The sequence below is a fragment of the Pogona vitticeps genome, chromosome 4 (assembly GCF_051106095.1).
Source record: "Pogona vitticeps strain Pit_001003342236 chromosome 4, PviZW2.1, whole genome shotgun sequence".
Lineage (NCBI taxonomy): Eukaryota > Metazoa > Chordata > Lepidosauria > Squamata > Agamidae > Pogona > Pogona vitticeps.
Genome location: NC_135786.1, coordinates 226470188 through 226494217, shown reverse-complemented (window position 1 = coordinate 226494217; position 24030 = coordinate 226470188). Strand labels below are relative to the sequence as shown.

General features: G+C 40.0%; 1 protein-coding gene and 1 long non-coding RNA gene across 3 annotated transcripts in view; one reads left to right on the top strand and one right to left on the bottom strand.

Moving 5' to 3' along the window:
* The window catches only part of LOC144588586 (uncharacterized), a 404395-nt gene that overhangs the window by 252003 nt on the left and 128362 nt on the right, over positions 1–24030 (bottom strand). The gene's annotated exons all lie outside the window — the stretch shown is intronic.
* FAM91A1 (family with sequence similarity 91 member A1) overlaps positions 5300–24030 on the top strand; it is a 29364-nt gene continuing 10633 nt past the window's right edge. The window contains exons 1-16 of one of the 2 annotated variants that reach the window (XM_072999297.2): positions 5300–5599; positions 7541–7625; positions 8456–8607; positions 9368–9425; positions 10959–11026; positions 12066–12179; positions 13065–13155; positions 14201–14263; positions 15821–15927; positions 17150–17188; positions 17306–17418; positions 18927–19045; positions 19593–19705; positions 19995–20081; positions 21188–21320; positions 23118–23266. In XM_072999297.2, coding sequence (XP_072855398.1) covers positions 5528–5599; positions 7541–7625; positions 8456–8607; positions 9368–9425; positions 10959–11026; positions 12066–12179; positions 13065–13155; positions 14201–14263; positions 15821–15927; positions 17150–17188; positions 17306–17418; positions 18927–19045; positions 19593–19705; positions 19995–20081; positions 21188–21320; positions 23118–23266 — 1563 coding nt within the window. In that variant the 5' untranslated portion in view covers positions 5300–5527. The remainder of the gene's footprint in view (positions 5600–7540; positions 7626–8455; positions 8608–9367; positions 9426–10958; positions 11027–12065; positions 12180–13064; positions 13156–14200; positions 14264–15820; positions 15928–17149; positions 17189–17305; positions 17419–18926; positions 19046–19592; positions 19706–19994; positions 20082–21187; positions 21321–23117; positions 23267–24030) is intronic. The other variant, XM_072999298.2, reaches the window with a different exon arrangement.

The following is a 24030-nucleotide window of genomic DNA, read 5'->3' as shown; positions in this document are numbered from 1 at the left end:
TTTTCCAGTAGAGATGTATGGAAGTGAGAGCTGGACCATAAAGAAAGCTGACCGCTGAAGAATTGATGCCTTTGAATTGTGGTGCTGGAGGAGGCTCTTGAGAGTCCCCTGGACTGCAAGGAGAACAAACCTATCCATTGCGAAGGAAATCAACCCTGAGTGCTCACTGGAAGGACAGATCCTGAAGCCGAGGCTTCAATACTTTGGCCATCTGATGAGAAGACTCCCTGGAAAAGACTCTGATGTTGGGAAAGTATGCGGGCAAGAGGAGAAGGGGACGACAGAGGATGAGATGGATGGATAGTGTCATCGAAGCTACAAACATGAATTTGACCCAACTCTGGGAGGCAGTGGAAGGCAGGAGGGCCTGGCGTGCTCTGGTCCATGGGGTCACGAAGAGTTGGACGAACTTACCGTAATGACTTAACAACAAAAAGGCAATTAAATCAATGAGGATTTGGTAAGTCAACTGCTCTGTAAGTTCTATTGATTTACATGGGCCTATTCATGAAACTTAGTTTAGCATAGGAAGGACTTGGCTAAATACCGTGTTTCCCTGAAAATAAGACAGGGTCTTATATACAGTATTCATTTTTGCTCCAAAAAACACATTTGCGCTTATTTTCAGGGGATGTTTTTTCCTTCTTCCATGTACAACCATCTATATTTATACAAAGACAGTCATGTCATCTTCTTCTGGTTGCCGCACAAGGGTGGAGGGTGGGGTTCCAATTAACTGGGCCTTATTTTTTGGGTAGGGTTTATATTACGAGCATCCAGAAAATCACACTAAGGCTTATTTTCAGGTTAGGTCTTGTTTTCTGGGAAACGGAGTAGCTTAATTAGAACTGCCTGAATCAGGCAAAACAGGATCACTTAATGATGGGTAGAGGTATCCCATCTAGTGCTATCCTTGCATTCACATAGCATATGCTCCTCAAGTGATCCTATTTGGTTCCTCTCCTTTAAGAAAACAAAGAAATCAAAACAAAAATCCCGCTCATATCCTGTCCTCCTTCTGGGGCGAGGCTTTCATTTTTTTTCACTAAAAGGCACAGTTCATTAGCACCACCCTAAGAGTTTGTTTTTAAAACAAAGTGGGTTAAACCACAGAAGCCTCCGTGCTGCAGGGTCAGAAGACCAGCAGTCGTAAGATCGAATCTGGTCCATGGGGTCACGAAGAGTCGGACACAACTTAACGACTAAACAACAACATCTCTGTCAAACCGTCCTCTCTTTACCCGCCTCCATTGCTTGTTTCTCTTTCCAGCCATGAGATGTTTATATGTCATCAACACTCATGGCGGCATTGGAGGTAGTAGTGGTGGCTGATGACTCCTTACTTCTTTCTGGGAAAGGACGTGGTGGTGGGCGGTGCAGAAGGTTTTTTATTTTATTTTTTATATTTTTTTATTTTTATTTTATCCTGCTGTAGGTCATTTTTGAAGGGGGAAGTGAGTGAAAATTTATGAGCCAGGAGGGTGCCGAAGGCTTTAAAAAAGACACAGAGCAGCTGCTCGTAAGTCGCTTCCCACTTGTGTGGAGGAAAATTGTTCCTTCCTCCTTCTTCAAAATATTAGACACTTCTAATCTTTAATGTGGGTTATGTGTTACTTGAATGTAAATGCTGAAGTAATAGAATGTAATTATCCTCCATGCTATTTGGTTATATGCTGTATACTGAGTCTGGATATGTCTCGTTGTTATGATTATAAAGGAGGAGGTGAAAACAATTTTCCCCACCATAAGCAGGAAGCAACTTGTGAGCAGCTCTTTGATGACTTTTTAAAGCCTTTGGCACCCTCCTGGCTCATAAATTTTCATTCACTTCCCCCTTCAAAAATGACCTACAGCAGGACTGGGAGTGGCTGCCAACCATGCTAAAATAAATGACCCCTCTGCTGTCATTGTAAAATACCACACTTCCGATCAAAAAAGCACGATTTCTGGGCAAACAAATCCATGTTTCCGTTCTCTTCACGGAGACACCTTAATTTAACGCGATTCCACGGCAATTCTTATTTGCAATGGAACTGGGCCCTCAGCACACAGAATATAACAAAATAGCATGGAGGAAGAACTGCAAAGATGGGGCCAGGTTGGCCTCCTGTGGAAGGGAGTTCAAAAGTCTGGAAGCAGCTACAGAGAAGGTCCTCGTCAGTTTCCTCCCAATACAGTATCTTTCTTGGGCAAGAGCCAACCTCCTCAGATACATGAATAGACTGTAATTTTTCTAGAATATTTCACATTTACACATATGCAGAATAGAAAAAAATGTGAATAGAAGAGAAGAGCCATAACCCTGGGGTCCTCTAAGAAACCACTATTCTTATACTACCAAAAAGATGAACAAGTGGTTCCTATATCAAATCAAGCCTAAATGATATCTGGAGGCAAAAATGTTGAAGCTGAGGCTGTCCTGCTTTAGGCACATCATTTTTTAAATTTAAATTTTATTAACATCCGTAGTATGACAATGCAAGTTAGAATTGTAGTACAATACGATCACATTATTTACACATTCTTTCAATGCATCCACTAGCTCATAATTTTAACATAATTAATTCTTTTTAAAATATTACATGCCAGCAATCCAAATCACATTCTTCTTTTCTTGAGCTAATTCCATATGTTAATAATGGTTTCCAGGTTTTCATAAATTTATCCTGTTTTATGTTGTTGTGGGTTTTTCAGGCTCTTTGGCCGTGTTCTGAAGGTTGTTCTTCCTAACGTTTCGCCAGTCTCTGTGGCTGGCATCTTCAGAGGACAGCACTCTGCTCTGGTGTAGTTTGCTTGGGAGTGGAGTATTTATGGCTGTGAGATAGGCTTTTGTCCTATTCAGGGGATGGGTGATTAGTATGTCTTGTTGTGGGTGTATACAAGCACCAGCAGAACTTCAACAAAAAAGAGGAAAGTTTGAAACTCAACAAAACTTGGCTTCCAGCTCTGGAAAAATACAGCGTGCAAAAGGTCAACATCCTCTACCCAGCCACAAGGACCGGGGATCACTACACACAAAAGACCAGCTAATGACACCTATCAATCACAGTGACAGATAATCTCTTTATCACAACAATACACCCATAACAAGACACACTAATCACCCATCCCCTGAATAGGACAAAAGTCTATTTCACAGCCATAAATACTCCACTATTATCCTGTTTTATTTCCCCTCTATATATTTTAATTTCATTGGTCAGCTTTTCCATCAGGACCATTTGGCAGATTCTGTTCTCAAATTTTTGTACTGACAGATACAAAGCATTTCTTTGCTTTGTATACAAAGCATTTCTCCAGTTTTGTGCAATTTCAACTCTTATTGCACCAATAAGATGTACAATTAGGTCTTTATTGAATAATTTTTCATTTCCATCCTTAAATATTGAAAATAATAATAAAGCTTCTTTTTTTTTTGTTTCAACAATGTTTCGATCCATTTAATTATTTCCTGCCAATATGCTTCCACTTTGGGGCAAGAGATCCACATGTGTTCTAGTGTGCCTTTACTTCCACAGTTTCTCCAGCACCTATCTGAGATTTCTCCATTAATTTTGTGTAATTTTGTGGGGTACCAATACCATCCGTGGACTACCTTCAAAACCATTTATTTCGCTTTGACTGATATTAATTTATATGGATATGTAGTCCATATTTCCATCCATTCTTTCTCTGATATACTGATATTCAAATTAGTTTCCCATGTTTAGATCCCATACCCCTGGGAAATGCTTTCTCAACCAAATGTTCATACATTACTGAAGTTATTCCCCTCCTTTTATTTTGATCTTTTTCTATATAGTACTATATTGTTCTAGTTCTGTGAGCTTCTCATAGGCCCGGAACTTTGGTATAATTCAGTTGCCAAATTTCTTACCTGTATTTATTTATTTATTTATTGCATTTATTGCATTTATATCCTGCCTATCTAGTCAATGACCACTCTAGGCAGCTTCCAACACATAAAACAACAATCTAAGAAAATTACAATATAACAAAGTTTATAGACATCAGTATAAACGAATTATCCAAAAGGAAAAAGGGAAAAAACAAATACCAAAAAAAATCAGGTATAATACCTGTACTGTATCAATTGTAACCAATTAATGTATTCGCAAAGGCTTTCATGGCCGGGATCTAATGATTGTTGTGGGTTTTTCGGGCTCTTTGGTAGTGTTCTGCAGGTTGTTCTTCTTAACGTTTCACCAGTCTCTGTGGCCGGCATCTTCAGAGGACAGCACCTCTGAAGATGCCAGCCACAGAGACTAACAAAACGTTAGGAAGAACAACCTTCAGAACACGGCCAAAGAGCCCGAAAAACCCACAACAACCATGTAACCAATTAGTTTTTATTTCCTTTGTTTTGTCCCCCAACTGTCTAATTGTTATTGGTTTCTATGCATCAGATAGGTCTCTTATTCTATAAATTCCAATTCTTTTCCTATTTTTGAATTGTACATTTAAATTTCAGATAATCCAGCATAGAGGGGATATAGGTGGAGCAAATAATCTCATGTATTTTTCCCATATTTCCAATGTCTCACAAGTATACAGATTTTGTACTTGCTCCTTCTGATTTGTTCCATTGTATAAATTATGAAAAAAACCAATCATACTGGGAAAAGTGGAAGGCAGCAAGAAAATAGGAAGAACAAATGCGAGGTGGATTGACTCCGAAAAAGAATCCACAGGGTTGTGTTCCCAAACGGTGAGCAGGACTGTTGACAAGACATGAGAGGGTTGCTGTGAATGAGAGGCAATTTGAGAGCAGGTACTGTACTATAACAACATCATGGAAGTACTGGATAGCTCAGTGGTTAAGGTTTCTGGCCGAGGAGCCAGAGTTTTGGAGGTTCGATTCCCCACTGATCCTCCTCGACAGAGATTGGACCTGATAATCCCCCCCCCGCCCCTTCCAACTCTGCAATTCTAGGATGATGATGTTCCTAAAGGAGAAACGCCTCCCCGTCCCCCCAATTTAGCTGCCTTCCCATTCGCTCCCACAGAAACGAAAGGGAGCAGTTGTCAAGGCATGACGGGAGTTGTAGTTTCCCTTTGGGCAGGACAAAGTGACGCCACAAGGGCACCTTATTGCCGCTCCTTCAGAGAGACCGAGATTTTCGCTGATATTCAAAAATTTAAACTTTGTTTAAACCTTTAAAAAAATATTACCAGTCTCTGTCTATGAGGAGCAAACGCTCCCGTTCTCTCGAAATAACCCTCGCTCGCAAAACGCCCCCCCCCGGTCCACCTTTGGGTCTTTCCACCGGCCACCAACCGGAAGTGACGCACAGGAGGGGGCGTGGCCGCCGCCGCGGTCCGTAACGCGGAAGCGCGCGGTGAGGGGAAGAAGGAGGAGGTGGGAGTTTTCGCTCGACGGCCCGGGTGTCTTCGGGCGGCTCCGTTCGGGTCGTGGCCGGTGCGCGCCTGGCCTGGCGCCGACCCCGGGGTGAAGGCGGGGGGCGGCCTGCGGAAGGCGGTCCTCTCCCAACCGCCCTCTCCTCTCCCCCCCCCCCGGCTCCCTGCCATGAATGTGGACGTGGAGTTCCACATTCGCCACAACTACCCCTGGGCCCGCCTTCCCGCCAGCATCAAGCAGGTACTGACTGACCCCCTCCCGGCCCCCGTAGTCGACCACGCCCCTCTTTTCCCTCCCCCTCCCGACCACCCCGCCTTGCCCCTCCCCCCGGTTTGGAATGACCTCTTACGACCCCAGAGCAGTTAGGAGCCCCAGGAGATCCGCTGCTCTTTCCCCACCCACCTAGTGTCAGGTAGTTCCCCGGGACTCGTGTTCCTCTGCCTTGTCTCTCTCTCTCTCTCCAGTCTTGACGTTGATGCTAATTCTTTTCCCTCTAATTTAAATTTACGGGATTTCCGAGGAGCCACTCTTCTTTCTTGTGGGCATTGCTGCTGCCTTGTGAAGGGGTGAGGTTATCTATCCATGGCTGCACGTTATTTCCAAAAATGTCAGTCTTGGGGTGTCTTAAAAGTTTTGCTTGCTGCAAGCGTTCACTGACTCTAGCCAGCATCCCATGGAAGATAAGATTGTCAGTGACTGTTAATAATGATGGCTTTAAAATGATCACCTGTTGCAGGGGGTGTATCTCAGCAGGGAGAGTGTTGTGGCACACTTCTGACCTGTTGTGGGTTTCCCACTGTGATATGTTTGACCACTGTGAGAACAGGATGCTGTACTAGGTGGACCTTTAGTTTGAACCACCACAGCTTCTTTTATGTGTTATTATTGGTGTAGTCCAAGGTCGTTGTGGAGTTTCATTTATTCATTGTTTTTAATCTCACCACTCCAAGAAGGACCTCAGAGTGCATCTACGCCCCCAATTTATTTAGGCAACAAAGTTGTCATTTTAAATAAAATTGGATTTTCTAGCCCTGTATTTTTGACTCTGGCCAGCTGTGATTCCCCACATCTTCCTCATCTTGCTGCTAAAGACCCTGTAAGCCTGAGGTGCCTATCTGCATGATCTTTTTGCCTAATTCCTGAGGTATATGATCCCTGTGAAACTTTTAACCCTGCTTGTCCAGTTGTATCACTGCAATAATCAGCATTTCTTTCAAATATTTTGACTTGTGGCTTTCAGTAGTTTAGTATGTGGGTTGCGCCTAAAGGTAGTTTGACCCGTAGCTTGCAAATGTCAACTTCAGTATCTGGCAAATGTGTATTCTGGCTCCCTGCTTAGGGCCAGCCAGTTGCACAGACCCAAACTGTTACAGGCAGAATATATCTGCCAACAGCAATAGCAGTTGTTAAGCACCATGGACTGAAAACAATTTGCAGTATATTGCTAGTAGCATGATACAGTGCCTGACAGTGGGCTAGCTTGGACATAATGCAGAAAGCTAAATTGGTTAAGCCTTACAAATAATGGGTTCACACCCTCTCTGGACCTTCAGGATGACCATGAGGAAAAATTCAGAAGTATTTCTGTTGTAGATCAGCTGTATCTTGCTGTGTCATCTAAATACCATAAACTGACTAATCTTAATTATGGTTTGTTTAAAGAAGCCCATTCAAGAAAGCAAGAGTTGGAATTAATTGCAGTATAGTGTACCAGTGTAATGCTAAACTGTGGTTAGTCTGAAATAAGCTTGCAATCGCCTTGTGAACACACACAGTGGAAGAGTGTGTAAGCAGTAGCTTGTCTTCATAATACTAAATTAGAGCAGTGTGTGTATGGCACCACTAAGCACAAGCAAGTTGCTATCATGCATTATATTTGCCACTTGTATAAGGAATTACCATGCATGAATTAGTTTTTAAAAGTTCAGAAAGAAAATCTCAAAATGCTTTGGAGCTTCTACATGATTCATATTATGACAGTTTCTTTAGGGCAAGCAGTACATTAAACTCTGGAAAGATGAAGCCCTAAACATATGTATTTACTCAGAAACAAACCCTATCAAGATGAGTGACACTGACTTCAATCATTGTGTGCCCAGCGTTAGCTTGTAAACATTCCTGTGTAGTATGTTATGGAAAGCTCTTAGCAGTTTGACTATAAGGGAATGTTTTGTTTCGTAGGGTCTTGGAAATTCACAACGGGAATATGAAAAGCAGGTTGTACTGTATAGTATCCGCAATCAACTACGATACCGCAATAACCTAGGTGAGTAGAGAAATTCTATATCGGGAGTTGGATAACACTTTTGAAAATGTGTGTCACTGGCCACAGCGTTTTGAGAAATACATTTCTGCTTGCTTTGTGCACAGTACTGAAGTGACTAATGAGTAGGGAGTCTGGATGAGGGAAGAAGGCAATGCACAAAGAAAATGGCACAGAGTAAGGAAAGAATGTAGGGAATTGTTACTCTTCATTAGAATGTGTTTTGTAAATGTACCCAAAGGTTGTTTTTAAGTGTTACCAAGTCACATTTGACTCATGCTGACCCTACGAATGAGCGACCTCCAAAATGTCCTGTCCTCAGCGGTCCTGCTCGACTGTGGCATGTCTTATTACCATACAGTTGCTCTGTATTATTTTGTTTTTTTGCTGCTAAACACAATTTGCTGTTGTGTTTATGGTTCTCAAGTTCACAGCACATCTTTCTGCATACCCAGTTCCTTATTCAGCTTCAGTTCTAGGTGTTGGTGTTAATCTACAGGGTGGTTCAGTTTCGGTACTCTTCTAGATAGCTGTCCTCCTTTTCAGATTGTTCAGGTTCATGAATAATTTTCCTTCACTTGAAAGAAGATGAGTTTGTGATGCAGTATAGTCTTTCTGCTACTCTGCCATATGCTTGAATGTATTCTGCTTGCCTCCTTTTTATGGTTTGTCTTTGTATGTGTAGGTAAACAAAGCATACTCTAAATCTCAGTGCAAGTGAAACAACAAGTCAGCATTGGAAGTTCCGCAAACTTTTGTTCACACTCCATAGAAAGCTAACATTTAAACTAATTTGTGTTGCTAAATGTGCTAAAGTTTATTTTCTCTTGTAGTTAAACATGTTAAGAAAGATGAACGTAAATACTATGAGGAACTGTTAAAATACAGTAGAGATCATCTCATGTTATACCCATACCACTTGTCAGACATCATGGTCAAAGGTTTGCGGATAACACCATTTTCATATTACACAGGAATAATGGAGGTAAGCTAAGAAAAACATTTAAGTGACGCCTAATGTGTCTTCTTAGCAATTTCTGTTGCTGTAGTGCAATGCCTACCAAATGGAATCACACATCTATTAATGTTAGCTTTTTGCCAGGCTGCTTTTGATAGGAAACATCAGGCAATGTACTCTCCATCAAACTGCCTTGGTAACTGCAATTTGGGCTCACAGCTCAGTTATTTTGTTTTGACAGAAGAGCTTCCAGACTTGTAATTAGTAAAAGCAGCAAAACATAGGTGTCTCATCAAATGGGAGGAATAAATATATATGTCAAAGCTTAGAATTAATAGGCAGCTTCTGATAACTATTCAGTTCATTAGTTGAGACCCACTGTCCTGTAGCAATATAGTGTTGGCCTGACACTTCAGAGATTCAGGATTTAATTCTTACTGAATCGTGTTCCTCATTGGGTGACCTTGGGCCAGTCATGCCCGCTAAGCCTGATTGATTCACAGACTTGCTGTGAGAATAAAGTGGAGAAGGAGAATTATGTGTGCCACCTTGAGAGAAATATACGAAATAAATGAAATATAGTACCCACTTATTTTCTAATAATGGAAAATAGGGTTGGAATTTAGTTCTGTTCTAAATCTTGTGAGATTAAATGTGGGGGAAAGGAATAAAACCCTGGTAAGCTAAAGTTTGAATGCAAAGTGTGTTTAGCATATATAATGATGTAACATTTGTACACTTTAACAAAATAAATACAATTAATCTAACGTGATTTTTTATTTTTAAGGATATAATGAACAGTGAAAAAAGCTATGATTCATTGCCCAATTTTACTGCTGCAGATTGTAAGTTTGAAATTGTTCTGTTGATATGTGTAAAATAAATGTTATTTCAAAAAGTATGTTGAAAATATATTTTTGTGGGTTTCAAAACCATAACTGCATGACAGTTTTTTAACACAGTAGTACTTGTTAGGAGTAGTTTAATAGAATTCAGTGCTGATGAAGAAGAGAACAAAATTGACATTTCACCAGCTGATTGTCTTGGAAATAGTTTTTTATTAACTTAGCTGTTGCAAGCCATAATAATTGCATTTATAATGTTTTAGCAAAACATGTGTAACTATTTAAAAATCACTGCTTGGCTACAAAGTAAAGGATGAAAGTGAAGAGTAATATTCCTGTTTGGCAGAAGAGTATCATGCTGTAATTCTATTTTAATGAGAACTTTTGGCTCGCCAGATGTTTTTGGACTATAGTTCCCATAATCCCATACCATTGACCATGCTGGATGGAAGTCAGAGAAATTTTAAACTGAAACATTGGAAAGGCCAGCAGTTCTCCACCCCAGTTTACGTATTGCCAGGGTACTCTGCTCATTTCATAGTCCAGTGTATTGGCTCAAACAGAGAGTTGTCAGCATACCAACTAAACATTTCCCATCTGCAATGAATTTGGTTGTCTGAATTGCTGATCATTCTAACTAGAACAGCAGAATAGCAACTCCATCCTGATGCTCTTCTTACAGAAGCAGCTATAGGTCGTCTTCTCTATTGCCCTTTCTTCTCCATTCTCCAGTGCAGATCCTGAATGTGATGCGGCCTACAGTTGGAAACCTCTAATAGAAGGTCTCTTTGATAAAAGTGTTAGGCCTGCATTGTCTGAAACTTAAAAAGCCTTTTATAACTTCAGACAAGTCAAAGACATAAGTGTGCCTCAGATTTAACTTGCAGACATGTTTTTGAATCAAGGGGGAAGTATTTGGTGCCAAAATGACATGATGAAAATGCACAGCAGGTCATGTTTTTAAACAAAACAGGAACATTTATTTCCTCCAGTTAAATGTCTTGTAATGGCAAATGACATTGGGTCCTTTCATAACAAAGGTCACTGGTGTCACCAGTCACAAGGCTTTGTAAAACTATTTGCCCTCTTTTTTTTCCTCAATAAGGATGGGCAAAATTGAGAAAAATGGTCCCCCAAAATATTTAGCCAAAATATTTAACCAAAATATTTAACCAAAATACTGTATTGCACTATCATGGTGCAAAAGTCTACCTGAGTATATTAGTTATCTTGGTCCATTTTTTAGCAGGGAGAAAGGGAGCTTTTTAAAAAACTACAAATTATCTTCTGTTCATTTCTGTTTTTCAAAGCCTTTTGAAGTTCTGGAGTAGGAATGGGTCAGGAAATATAGCAGATCCCTGGAAGTTCCCCCCTTTACCTGATGATGCACTTAATAGCTGTTAAAAAAACAGGCAAGAAACTATAGTTACAAGGGTGGAAACAATGATAGAGAGTGATATTCTTTTGTCTCTGAATAATTTTAGAAGTGCAATGCTTTTTAAAGTGACTTTCTAAATGTTTTTTTTTTTTCAGGCTTAAGGCTTCTTGGCATAGGAAGAAACCAGTACATTGATCTAATGAATCAGTGTAGATCATCCAAAGTACGTGGTTAGTTTTCGCCTTTTGCCCATCTTCCTGCTGTTTTTCATCTAATGTAATACTGATAGCCTTGTCAAGAGATATGCCTTTAACACAAAAAGATTAAAATAATCAACTTAACTGTAAAATGTTCTGAAACCGCATTTGTCTTTCTTTGACCGAGAAGGCAGAGTTTCAGTACTCTTATCTCGAACCATTTAGAGTTTGAAAGTTAAACATAAACACCTTGGGTTGTGCTCTGAAATGGTCTGGCAACCAATGAATTTATGTCAACATTGACATAAATTGTTCCCTAACGTACCCTAGCTGCTGTGTTCTGAGCTAACTGCAGTTTTCATGCAATGTCTGACAGTAACCCAGTGGACAACATAATCTAGTAAATGTTACAGCTAGCTGATGATTTGTCATTGATCCTGTCCTCTCATTCAGTGTTTATTCTGTGTGTTTGGTACATGGAAGGTCCAAGCCAGTGATTACCCTCAACTAAACTTGCAAGTTACAGTGGGGCGTAATGGAAAAAAAACATTAAACATACTGAGGACGTCATAGACTGAAATCAATTCCTTGAATTGTGTTCAGAGATTTATAGGGTGCTAGTAGAGTTGTTGAAAGTTGGTGTTGTATATAACAATGACTGAATGCCCAGTGTCCCTGCCACATTTTGAATTATGCAGTTAGTCACTACATCTTTGTTCTCAGAATATGTTTATACAAGCCCAGCTTTGAGATTACATAAATCTAAACAACCAAGGTTCAGTCTAAAAAGAACAAAAGCAGCATTGGTTTCATCTGTCAGAAACTGATCATAAAACAATTGTAGAATTTTCTGTCCTGGGATCCCATTTGGTTCGGTTTAAACTTGCACATTTTTAAAACCCACCGAAGTGGTCTGTAATTTATTATGCAGTTGTTTCAGGTTTAAATATGTTGTATCCAGGAACTGTTGTATATATTAGTTGCTTCTGAGTTATTAGATTGTTACTTGGATGCTTCCTTGTTCTCTGTGATCTGTGCCATCTGAAATGAACTGTATCACTTCAGAAATTTTTCAGAAGGAAAACTGCCCGTGATCTGCTACCCATGAAGCCAGTTGAGATTGCCATAGATGCCTGGTGGGTTGTTCAGGCCGGTTACATCACAGAGGATGATATAAAGGTATTTTCATAATTTTTTTTTTTTTAGTTTAGCCAAAGGTTAAGCTTTGCGTTTCCTCTTAAAGCATTCTTTAATATGTCGGGGTAAACCTTGCAAGGACAAGAAATAATGCCGATCTGATCTCAGGAGTCTCTGCTCTCTCTGGGGACTCTCCCTGTGAGTTAGGGCCCTAAATAATCAGGATTATGGCTCACATGGAGAAGTCTCACGAACAGCAGATGTTCCCCAATTCAGACTCATCAGGCTCCATCCATTGGAAGATGATGGATTTGACTGTGGAAGTGGCAGCATTGACATACTCCCCAACTTTGTATAGACAGTCTGCATGCCTGAATATGAATCTACCCATGATAACAGGAACACAAAAGATATTCATTACGGCTCCAAAGCTGTTATTGTGGTGAATTGCATATCTCGCAGTAATGCCTCGTTATCGAAGAAATAAAAAAATATAACCATATGGCTGTGATGTCTCCAGCATATAATTTTCAGAAGTAAATGGCTTCTGGATGTAGAGTTTCCATTTAGATGTCACAGCTAGTAGATCCATTGGTGGACTGTTATCCGCTAAACTTGTTTAAAATCTCTTTTTAAAAAAGCAGTCTTAGCTTTATTGTGTGGAAGTGAATTCTATAAGCTAAATGCATGCTGTCAGAGGAAGTGTCTCCTTATTATCAATCCTTGTCCTCCTGCTACTCGGTTTCATTGGGTAACACAGAGTTGTGTAATTGAGATTGGGGAATCTTCCTGCTTCATTAGCCCATTAGTAGATCTTGGGATGAGGCTGAGCTGTGTGGCAGCAGCGTCTGTCAAAGTTCTACTTGGAATAATTTTTAAAAAGTTATGTAAATTTAAGTGTGTTTTCTTGTAAACATTTCTCACCAGATTTGCACTACCTCTGAAAAATCTGCTATTGATAAAATCATTGATTCAGGTCCTCAGCTTGCTGGATCTCTGGACTACAATGTAGTTCACAGTAAGTTGGGTTTACCTTTTTTGAACAGAATAGCAGTATCTTGTGTGTTTGTGTTTATTTAGTAGATTGAAGATGATAAGTCACCAAGCTGTTACTCCAGACAGTGGCTCTCCTCCAAAGAATTACTTAGGCTTTTGCTTAAAACTCACCACTATAACAGTGCATTTTTCTGTTTTCTCTTGCTGACACTACTGATCCTAATGCTTGGTCAGAAAATGTTTTTTTTTTAAAACCCTTTTTATTTTCAAAGCGGGAAACTTGTCGTTCGGCATGTTATGGGTGGACGATAATAGACTTCTTGGACTGTTGGAAGTTGTTTAAACTGTTCTTTGGATTCCAACTTGTTCATTTTATCTTGAGATCTGCATTTTTTTTTAAAATACAGTATCACAACACAGGATCTTTAAAGGAGCCTTCTGGCACAGTGGTTAAACTGCAGTCAATCCAAGCTCTCCACCTGACCTGGGTTCATTGTATAGCATTGTATATGTAATCCGCATAATTCATTTGTAAACCACCCAGAGAGTGCTTTAAGCACTATAGAGCGGTATATAACCAGCACACTTTTTGCTTTTACAAGCTTCCCCAACATGGAATATCCTAGCTGTGTTTGGGTACAATTCCTGTTATCCTTAGGGAAGAGATTATCTGGATAGCATTGGGTTATAAAGATAAGATGAAAAGAATTTCATATTTTATGGAGGTCACTTGTTGAAAAAGAGTGGGGAACAGAAAGGACTGTACAGTTCTGTAAATCTCAAGTCTGGAATCTTAAGTCTGGAATGTTAAATGTATGCTATCTTATCAGCTGCTGCATTTGGCACTCTTGTTCCATTCAAAAACCTTGTTGCTCATGAATGGAGGGACTTAAAATGAAATTCCAAGTCAAACTACTTTGAGCTTCTATACATAATACAGTACCTATTGTGCTCTCTATCAGTTTTCTGACAAACCTAGTTTCATTATTTTACCACTGAATGAAAGGATGATGGGGTGAAGAGGGTTATTTTTGGGAGGATAAAATAACATTTTTATCTTTCTGTAGGTCTATATAATAAAGGGTTTATTTACCTTGATGTACCAATCTCAGATGATAGTTGCATAGCAGGTGAGTATGAATATTTCATAAAATGACTCCTCCTGTTTACTGACAACATAAAAGATATTTCAGCATAAAATAACTAGCACACAGTCTTCTGTTTAACCTCCCTTTCTCTTCTGTTTCCATTTGAGCATTCATGCCTATCTCTTTGTGTTTTCTGGTGCATTAAAAACTGTTTAAAATACAGTGGTGCCTCGCTTAACCATTTTAATTGGTTCCAAAAAATTTGTCGCTAAGTGAAAACATCACTAAGCGAAATGTGGTTTTCCATTGAAATGCATTGAAAACCGGATAATCCGTTCCAATAGGAACGAATTGCCGTCCTTAAGCAAAAATCGCCATAGGAAACATTGCTAAGCGAAACGCAGTTCCCCAATTGAAATGCATTGAAACCTATTCAGTACATGGGGGGAAAGAATTCAACAATAAATTAAAAAAGAGTCAGAACAAAGTCAAATTTGGTTAACAACGGGTTTATTAAGTGCACTTTATGATTTCAAACATTTTAAACAGTAAACTTTAACTTTATAACATTTAAAAAACATCAAACATGAGGCTGTTTAAACCATCCTTAAGCGAAACAGAGGACCCAAAAATTTTATTGTTATGCAAAGCATGGTCCCAAGATCGCTAAGCGAAAATCGCCCATAAGGACCATCGTTAAACGGAGCACAAAAACGCTCCGAAAAAGTCATCGCTAAGCGAATTCATCGTTAAACGAAGTGCTCGTTAAGCGAGGCACCACTGTATTTCAGAATATTTGAAATGAAATGAAACAGTAGGTGACCGAATAAGAGAATTTTGTCATCCACAGCTGCGGATCTCTTAACATAAGAGTCCTTTCAGAGCAGAAACCTTCCTGCACTCATACTCCAGAGAGGGTTGGGTAGCAGAGTTCTAACAGATACAGTGGGGTCTCGACTTACGAACTTAATCCGTATTGGAAGGCAGTTCTCAGGTCGAAAAGTTCTTAAGTCGAATCTGCATTTCCCATAGGAATGCATTGAAAACCATTTAATCCGTATCTGCTCTTTTCGTCCATAGAAACTAATGGGAAGCTGCTATTCCGCCTTCTGACACTAGAGGGGGATATTTTTTCTTTTTTCCTTTTAACCTAAGATGACTTAGCTTTAAAAAAAAAAGGAAAAAAAGAGTTCGTAACTTGAATCTAAGTTCGTAAGTCGAGTCCATATATTCCTATGAGAGCGGTTCGTAAGTCGAGACCCCACTGTATGTAATTGGGACAGTAGATTTGGCAGTGTATGTCCTTGTGGGTAAAAACAATGAAACAAGTGTAATTTGCTACAAACTGTAACAAAAGGGTTTGCAGCAAATACCATATAGATGATCCTGTAGATGTAGTACTTTCACATTCTTACTTTCTAACATACAATTTGAAAAATGAGGGCATCTCATTAGCTTAGCTTGAGGTGGTCTTCTTTAAATTGGATTCGCCTTTTAGACAGAGAGGTAGGGATATGTATTTCTACGATTTTATGTTGGGGCCTGATATATATTCAGTATTATCCTCCAACCACATTCTTATGCAGCCTCTCTTTTCAGTGCCCCCGCTTGAAGGTTTTGTTATGAACAGAGTTCAGGGTGATTATTTTGAAACCCTGCTGTACAAGATATTTGTTTCAATAGATGAACATACAAATGTGGCAGAGGTAAGTAGTTGTTTTTTCAACACTTCCCTGCATCTGGCAAACAGGAATCTGTTGGGAGACTGAATGATAGGCTCAGATATATGCAGAGATACTCAAACGACCCACGTAATGGAGAATTGAGACTCTGTCAGCCTACACTGTCTTCACGTAATGACCCCATGCTCCTGGTAGCTTCTGCACTGAAGTTATTGTTTGCATGAAAAGCCAAAGTGACCCGTACTTCATTTTTCTGTCTGTACAAACTGTGTCAACCAGACATTCACGCATTGAGCTCTATGCCCACAGTTCCCTACAGTAAGTGAACATGCATGTGGGAACTCCCAAGTGGAGTATAGATTGAGCAAGGAAGGCTTGATGCTTTCCCAGTCCATCATCACACAGTGAGTGTGAGCACCTGCGTAGATAACGCAGTGTCTCTTTTTTGTGTGTGCAGTGTTTCCTTGTGTAATTTTGTTGCTGTTAACCCTGAAAAAATAGTGCCAGACTGTCATGTCTGGAATTAATTGATAGCTAACTTCTTTGGTGGGGAGGGAGAAGCAATGCGTTTCACAGATCTTTTTTTCTAAGTAAAAGGTGCAACTGACAGTGCTAGCCAAGTTTAGCTTAATGCTTTTCCTGTCAGTAGCTAAACATTTGAAGAGGAGATTGAACCTTTTAAAACTAGGGGGCCGGGGGGGGGGGGGGGAGAGAGTGCAGTAAACGACCAGATATGGGTATCATGAGGAATGAGATGTGGCTATCTGAGGAAGATCAAAGGACTAGACTGAGACCCAGGAATAGCCAGATAGAAGTCAAGGGCTTGAGCCCCCACCTCCCACCCCAAAAAAACCTTCTAAATGGCTTGTTAAAGAAAACTAGTGGTTCTGAAAAATATAAATGGCTAGTCTATGTAGGTGATGGCTTTAGATGCCACATCAGAGTTTGTGTTTTAAACTTTTCTTAAAGTTTTGACTCTGCACTAGTTTAAGAAATTAATTCAGAATAAGAGGGGCCTGCTGATCAAATTGGCCAGACTGATGATTGCATATTTTCTTGATCATGAGAATATTAAAAAATGAATAATTTGGTTACTGTTGAATATTTTAAATACCTCTTTAGTTAAGGCAGTGTATTTTGACTGGTTGAATGATCAGATCCTACTGAGTGAAAATACACTAATAGATTTCATTTAGCACAAAAGTTATCACTAATTCTTTTTTTAAAAATGTTTTTAAACTTCCAGCTTGCGAATGTCCTAGAGATAGACCTGTCACTAGTAAAGGTAGGCCACTGCTCAGTCCAGTTGTATAAGGGTTGGGGGACCTCATGATGCACTCTTTTTTAGAATTGTTAAACAAAAATGCAAGGTACTGATTTGTGAATGTTGTCTTCTCTTCAGAATGCTGTTTCCATGTACTGCCGGTTAGGTTTCGCTCATAAGAAGGGCCAAGTAATAAATCTAGATAATCTTCATTCCTCATGGCGAAATGTTCCATCTATAAACAGGCTGAAGTAAGTACATAGTTATGTTCCTTTACTGAAAACAAAGGTGATCAGTCTTCTTGCCCCACTGAGCCACTGTGACTGCATCATCCTGATTTAAATAGCTTTTCCAGATTACAGATTCAGAGTGTGATCTTTTGCATACTTAGGTAAAGGTTCCCCTTGACATTTAGTCCAGTCGTGTCCGACTCTAGGGCATGGTGCTTATCCCTGTCTCTAAGCCATAGAGCCAGCATTTGTCCGTAGACTGTTTCCGTGGTCACATGGACAGCACGATTAGATACGTTTCCTTTCCACCATAGTGGTACCTATTTATCTACTCAGATTGCTAGGTTGCTTTCGAACTGCTAGGTTGGCAGGAGCTGGGACAAGCAATGGGAGCTCACTCCATCACGTGGATTTTACAATGGCTGGTCTTCCAACATTGCAGCACAGAGGCTTCTGCGGTTTAAACCCGCAGCGCCACCATGTCCCTTGCATACTTACCTGTGTCTAAATACCATTGAATCTGGTGGTACCTATTCTTCTGCAAATCTATTAAGATTGGGCTAAAAAACTGCCATTCGTTGTATTCTCAAAGGCTTTCACAGCCAGGATCCTATTAGAGTTAGAACTCCTGTCCTCTGAAGATGCCAGCCACAGATACTGGTTAAACATTAGAAAGAAAAACCTCCGGAACATGGCCCAACAGACTGAAAAACCTACAACTGCTATTCATTCTTGGAAGGAAAAAGGAATTTTGTCTGTCTAAGAATATTAGGAGAAAAGGTAGTGTTGACGAGGAGGTTGGGTTTGATGCTTGAAATCTGTGATACAAAGCAATCTCGTTTTGTCAAAATTCAAGAGGCATCCATCATTAAAGTGTTTGGAGACAGAAAATTCCTATATGGTGTTCTAGTGACTGTTCAAATCAGCTGCTGAAGAGCAGCAGTGGAAGGGTGCTATTCATGGTGAATACTATTAAAATCTAATTGATTTAAGCCACTACTCACAAAGTCTTGATTTAGTCATGTGGTTCCTCCCCATCCCCAAAAGTTGCATTTTTGTTTACTATAATTTTATTGTTCACAGTTTATATTTTTCACAGTATCTTTGTTCAAGTTGCCTTCACCTTCAGCGATCCTGTAGTCACTGACACCCAGTGTGCACTAGGCAAGGAGATTTTGGAAAAAAATATTGTGAAAAAAATTACTAAGTATATACTAAGGAGGGTGCCCTTTTGAGGGATAACATGACTCAATCTTAAACCTCTCTTTTCCCTGCCAAAATGTTGTCTTTCAGAGAGAGAAGTAAGCACTTATTCTAGTGGGCCTATTCTAGTTTTGACTTCCTATGTGTAACAGGAGTTCAGACATTGTTTTTTATCTACTTAAATGTTACTGCCCTCACAGCCTGTTTGTGGGCTTCCAGAGAGGCATTTGCTTAGTGTGGGAAACATAATGTTGAATTAGATGGCTCTCTGGTCTGATCCAGCAGTGCTCTTTTTATGTTCCTCTGGCCCTTACCCCCGTTGCCAGAACTACTTTGGACCCACAGAAGATGCTCTTATCCTGGGAAAATGCGGAGAGCAGGAGTCCAGTACAGGAGGCTGGATCATCTGCTACAGACACAGATACAAATAGTCAAGATGACCAAGGTGAGCAACTAGAATGCATTCCCCTTCATGCTCTGCATCGCTATTGTTTCTTGCCATAGCACTTTTTGGTTTGGGTTCCGTGGATTGTGGCTGAACTATCTTGCCACAATTCTGGAAGGATTCCTCTGCCTATTTGAAATCCTCTGAGTCTCTGTCTCCAGTGGCTTGTCTGTACAGGCAAGGTAGTCTAGATGACTTTTAAGTGGTTAACCTACTTGTAGTTGGAAATGAGTTGACAGCCTATGAACAAGTGGTTGGAATCCCAGTTGCAACGGACTTCAGGGATGCCTAGCAGCAAAGAAGCGCCTGACTGCTTCTGAGCTTATTTGCAGCAGTAAGATAAGCACATTGTGATGATAAAGCGGTCTAGCTGATGTTACCTAGTAAGTCAGGGCAAGACAAGACATCATGGGTTTATGAGAGGGGAAGCTCAGGGAATTGTTTTTAGGAATGGGAAGCTGAACCTCTCATACCATAGACTATTTACTAGCTGTCAGAATGATTGACGTTGCCAGTCTTGCTTTTGTATTTTGTTGTTGCTTCTTAGGTGACACTGCCAGTGTGAGCAGCTTGAGTATGTCTAGTGGGCACACGAAGCGCATCGCCTTCCTGTTTGATTCAACTCTTACTGCCTTTTTAATGATGGGGAATCTCTCTCCAGTAAGTCAGATTGCTTACCATCTTGGTAGAAAAATGTTTTTAAAACCCTTCAAAATGTTCCTTGGCTTCAGGTAGAAATGAAATTTCTAAAAGAAACTCAATATATTCTTTGCTCAAACAGAGCATTCTGAAATTGCTGAAAATAATTTTCAAAGACAAGCAAAAAAAGATTGAATACAAGGGATAACCATGTCTGTACTCCTGATACATTGTTTTGAACTCTGTTGAATATTGGATAAAGGCACCAATCTGTAAAGTCATGAGGACCTGAATTTTGCCTTTCTTACAGAATTTGAAAAGTCATGCAGTCACCATGTTTGAAGTGGGAAAATTGTCAGATGAGTCTCTGGACAGTTTTCTTGTAGAACTTGAAAAGGTAAATGTAAGTTCATGGGGTTAAAGGGTGATGACGGTGGTCAGGTTTAGTTCTGCAGAATTTTCACGCATCACATATATTCCATATGAGCAGTTAAATTCTAAAAGTAGCACTTTCATGGATGAAAGGCGGCACAGTTACTGTATGCTTACATTCATAAAATCCAGAAAGCAATGTGACATTAACTTTCAGAATATCTTCTCATAAAATGGGAATACTTTTCTTTTCCTGATGAGCAAAAGTACCATTATTTGCCCATTTCCTGTTAAGGAACATCTTCCCCTCTCTTTTTTTTTATTTTTCCTCTTCTAGTAATTGTGATAGAGTGTTTTTTAAATTACTGCCCTCTTAAAGAATTTCTGTTCCATCTAATTACTCAAATAAAAGAAAGAACAATAGTGCAAATAGGACACTTTCCTCCATTACCTTTGAAGAAATCACATCCTATCCATTTGTATTTAACTTCCTCCCACAACATGTAATGAAACCTAAACTGGCATTCTGTAGATGTTGAGAGAATTGATAGGGCACCCCTTTTCTTCTTTTTCTTTTCTCTCCTTCTTCTTCTCCCCCCCTTTCTTTTTTCCTTTCCCATCTTGGATTAATCTGGATTTTATCTTAGTTTATTTATATATTGTAAGCCACCCAGAGTAGACACATTCTAGATGGGCAGTATATAAATCTAATAAATAAATATACAGAAACCTAACCTACAGAAATGGAACAACGTCTACTTTCTCTGGCCCGATACCCTCCAGAAGAGGTGAACTGTGGCATATCCCCAAACAGCATAGATATTGCCCTACTGAAATTGGGAATAATAAACATTTTAATCCAACATATCTGGACAGTGCTAGGTTGGAGAATACTGTCTAAATGCCGTTCACTTATATGAAATGCATTACAATATTGTCTTCAGCAAATATATGATAGCTAAAGTACTAGACATGTAGTCGTGTTTATTAATATTTTATAGGTATTAAAGCAGTCCTGCATTCATAATTACTGAATTTGGAATGCTTGGAATATCTAGATTCAACTTTTTATGTCAATAGGATTGATATAAACAGCTCATGAAAAGCACATGTTCATGTTTTCTTATTTAGGTTCAGAGCACGGGAGAGGGTGAAGCTCAAAGATACTTTGATCATGCACTTACTCTGCGAAACACCATACTGTTTCTGAGACACAATAAGGATCTAGTGGCTCAAGTTACACAGCCTGAGCAGCCCAATAATGGTACAGTAAAAACCTCTCTGTTTTCGAAGAAACTCTTTACCCATTGTATGTGCTTGGTGGTTCCTACTTTAATGAAAGACTTTGGCTGATTTTGAAAAACTGTTCCAAATGTGTTCTTGGAGAGTGCTTGTCCATGGCTCCTTTTCAGGCTGGGAGGAAGTAGCAAGTAGGGTACTGCAAGGCTCAGTTCTGGACCAGTGCTCTTTAACATTTTTATTGATGATTTGGACGAGGGGGTGCAGAGAATGCTTACTGGATTTGCAGATGACACAGAAGTGGGTGGAATGGTGAATACCGGAAGACAGGAACAAAAGTCAAAAAGATCTTGATAGGCTTGAGCACTGGGCTGAAAACAACAGAATGAAATTGAACAGGGATAAGGGATAAGTTCTACACCTAGGAGAGAAAAAAACCCCAAATGCACAGTTACGTACAAGATGGAGGCATACCTGTCTCAGTAATATTATGAGCAAGAAGGATCTTGGAATTGTAAATCAGAAAACTTAAAGAGCTCAATGTGGCTGCAAAAAAAGACCAGCATTACTTTAGGCTGCATTAACAGAAATATAGTCTCCATGAAGTATTAGCTACCCTTTATTCAGCACTGGTTAGGCCTCATCATGAGTACTGTGTCCAGTTTTGGACATCACACTTTAAAAAGGATGCCAACAAACTGAAACAAGTTCAGAGAAGGGCCACAAGGATGATCAGGAGACTGGAAGCCAAACCCTATGAAGAAAGACTGAAAAAAATGGCCATGTTTAGCCTTGAGAAAAGAAGGTTGAGGGAAGATACAATTACACTCTTCAAATATTTGAAACAATTGTCATACAGAGGAGGGACAGGATCTGTTCTCAGTCATCCCAGAGTGCAGGATATGTAATAATTGGCTCAAGTTGCAAGGAAGCCAGATTTCAGATGAGTCTTAGGAAAAACGTCCTGACTTTTAGAGCAGTATGACAATGGAACTAACTGCCTCAGGAGGTGGTGAGTGCTCCAACATGGAATCATTAGACAACCATCTGTCAGATATACTTTGATTTGGATTCCTGCATTGAGCAGGGAGGGGTTTGGACTTGATGGCCTTATGGTCCCTTCCAACTCCATTATTTTATGATTCTGGTGGAATCTCACTGGCTGAAATCTAGTAGCGTACCTTAAGCAGCATAAGGCTGATAACATCATCAACTGGGGCAGATTTTTGAAAATTAAAAACTTCCAACTCCCTCTACCCCCAAAGGTCTTGAGGCTCCCTTGCCTTCCCTTTCTTCATAAGAAGGCTGTTGTGTGGGTGGTCTTTCATTTTAATCATGCTGTTTAATGCATGACAGAATCTTAGTGGTTTCTGGGTACAAGAGTACTTGGAAGTGGTTTGCCAATCACCTCTTTCTGGCAGCTCTATGAAACGGTTTGCCTAAGGCTGCCGAGATGTCAGAGCAGTTAGCCCCATCAGCCACTCAAAACTGCAAAAAATAAAATACCTATGCCTTAATTTCCCCCTTCCCAGTGAAGTTAATGGGCAGGAAATTAGAAATAGCATCTGCTACAGGGGGAAAAAAAAGCCTTTTCCACTTTGTTGTGGGCTGGCAGGGCTCATGAATTAGACATTTATCAGCCAAGGTATTTCCCCCTCTTGTTGGGCTCCTTTATAAATGGGTAAGTTTTAAGTTGCATTTAAATACAGAGGAAGAGACCATCTAAATTTGTATTTCTCCCTCCCCCTTTCCTGTACCCCTTTCAGTTGTATATGTTCGTTCTCTATCTGTATTCCAAGTGTCTTTGACATTGTTAATGTAGGCTTTCCTCTGGATTTACTGCGCTGCGAAAGCTTGCTTGGCTTGGATCCTGCAACATGCAGCAGAGTTCTGAACAAGAACTACACACTGCTCGTCTCCATGGCACCTCTCACCAACGAAATCCGACCCATCAGCAGTTGTACGCCCCAGGTAAGAAACAACTCGAACGAATACTGACTGAAATGGGAAGAGATCACTTCCTGTGTAACTCCTTGGTCTTCGCATTTATGTAGCACTTCCGCTTAGCAGGGTATTGACGCCCTTTGCTTGCGTTTGCCACTCACAAAAATAGCATCTATTTGAAGTGCTTTCTACTTGCCTCCCAACAACACAGCAGCAAAAAGTACTCACAGCAATTAAAACCAACATGGACATTTAACTATTTAAAGTACATTGGCCAGAATCTCATTAGGAAACAAAATGTGCATGAAGGTGGTAATCATACAAGCAGTTTGCCTTTTGGTAGAATCAGTCAGACAACGAGTCATGCAAATTTGCAACTGTCAAAAGTTTGCAACTATCATGCAGTGGGCCTCGCACCAAAGGGGAAGCCACATTCACAATTAACCTTCTCCATGCAGTTTCTTTCCAGCAGGATCCTGGCACTGACCACACTTTTCTTAACGTAAGCAAGAACTAGTCAGTGCAACGATGCCATAGTTAAAACCAGACAAACATAATTAATCTGCAGTGGGTTTATAAAAGGCTTTTTGAAAGAAGATGTTTTCTATATCTTTAATATAGGTTATCAGTCTCTGGTGTCTTAATTAGAAAGGTCAGGTAGCAGATCATGGAGGCAGGCCTCTGCCTGAAACTGGAGGAGCCTTATTTGAAAAAGTAGACGGACAAGCTAGAAGGACTAATGGTCAGACCTGGTGTAATGCTCCTTTTTATGTGCCAGCTCCTTGTGTAGA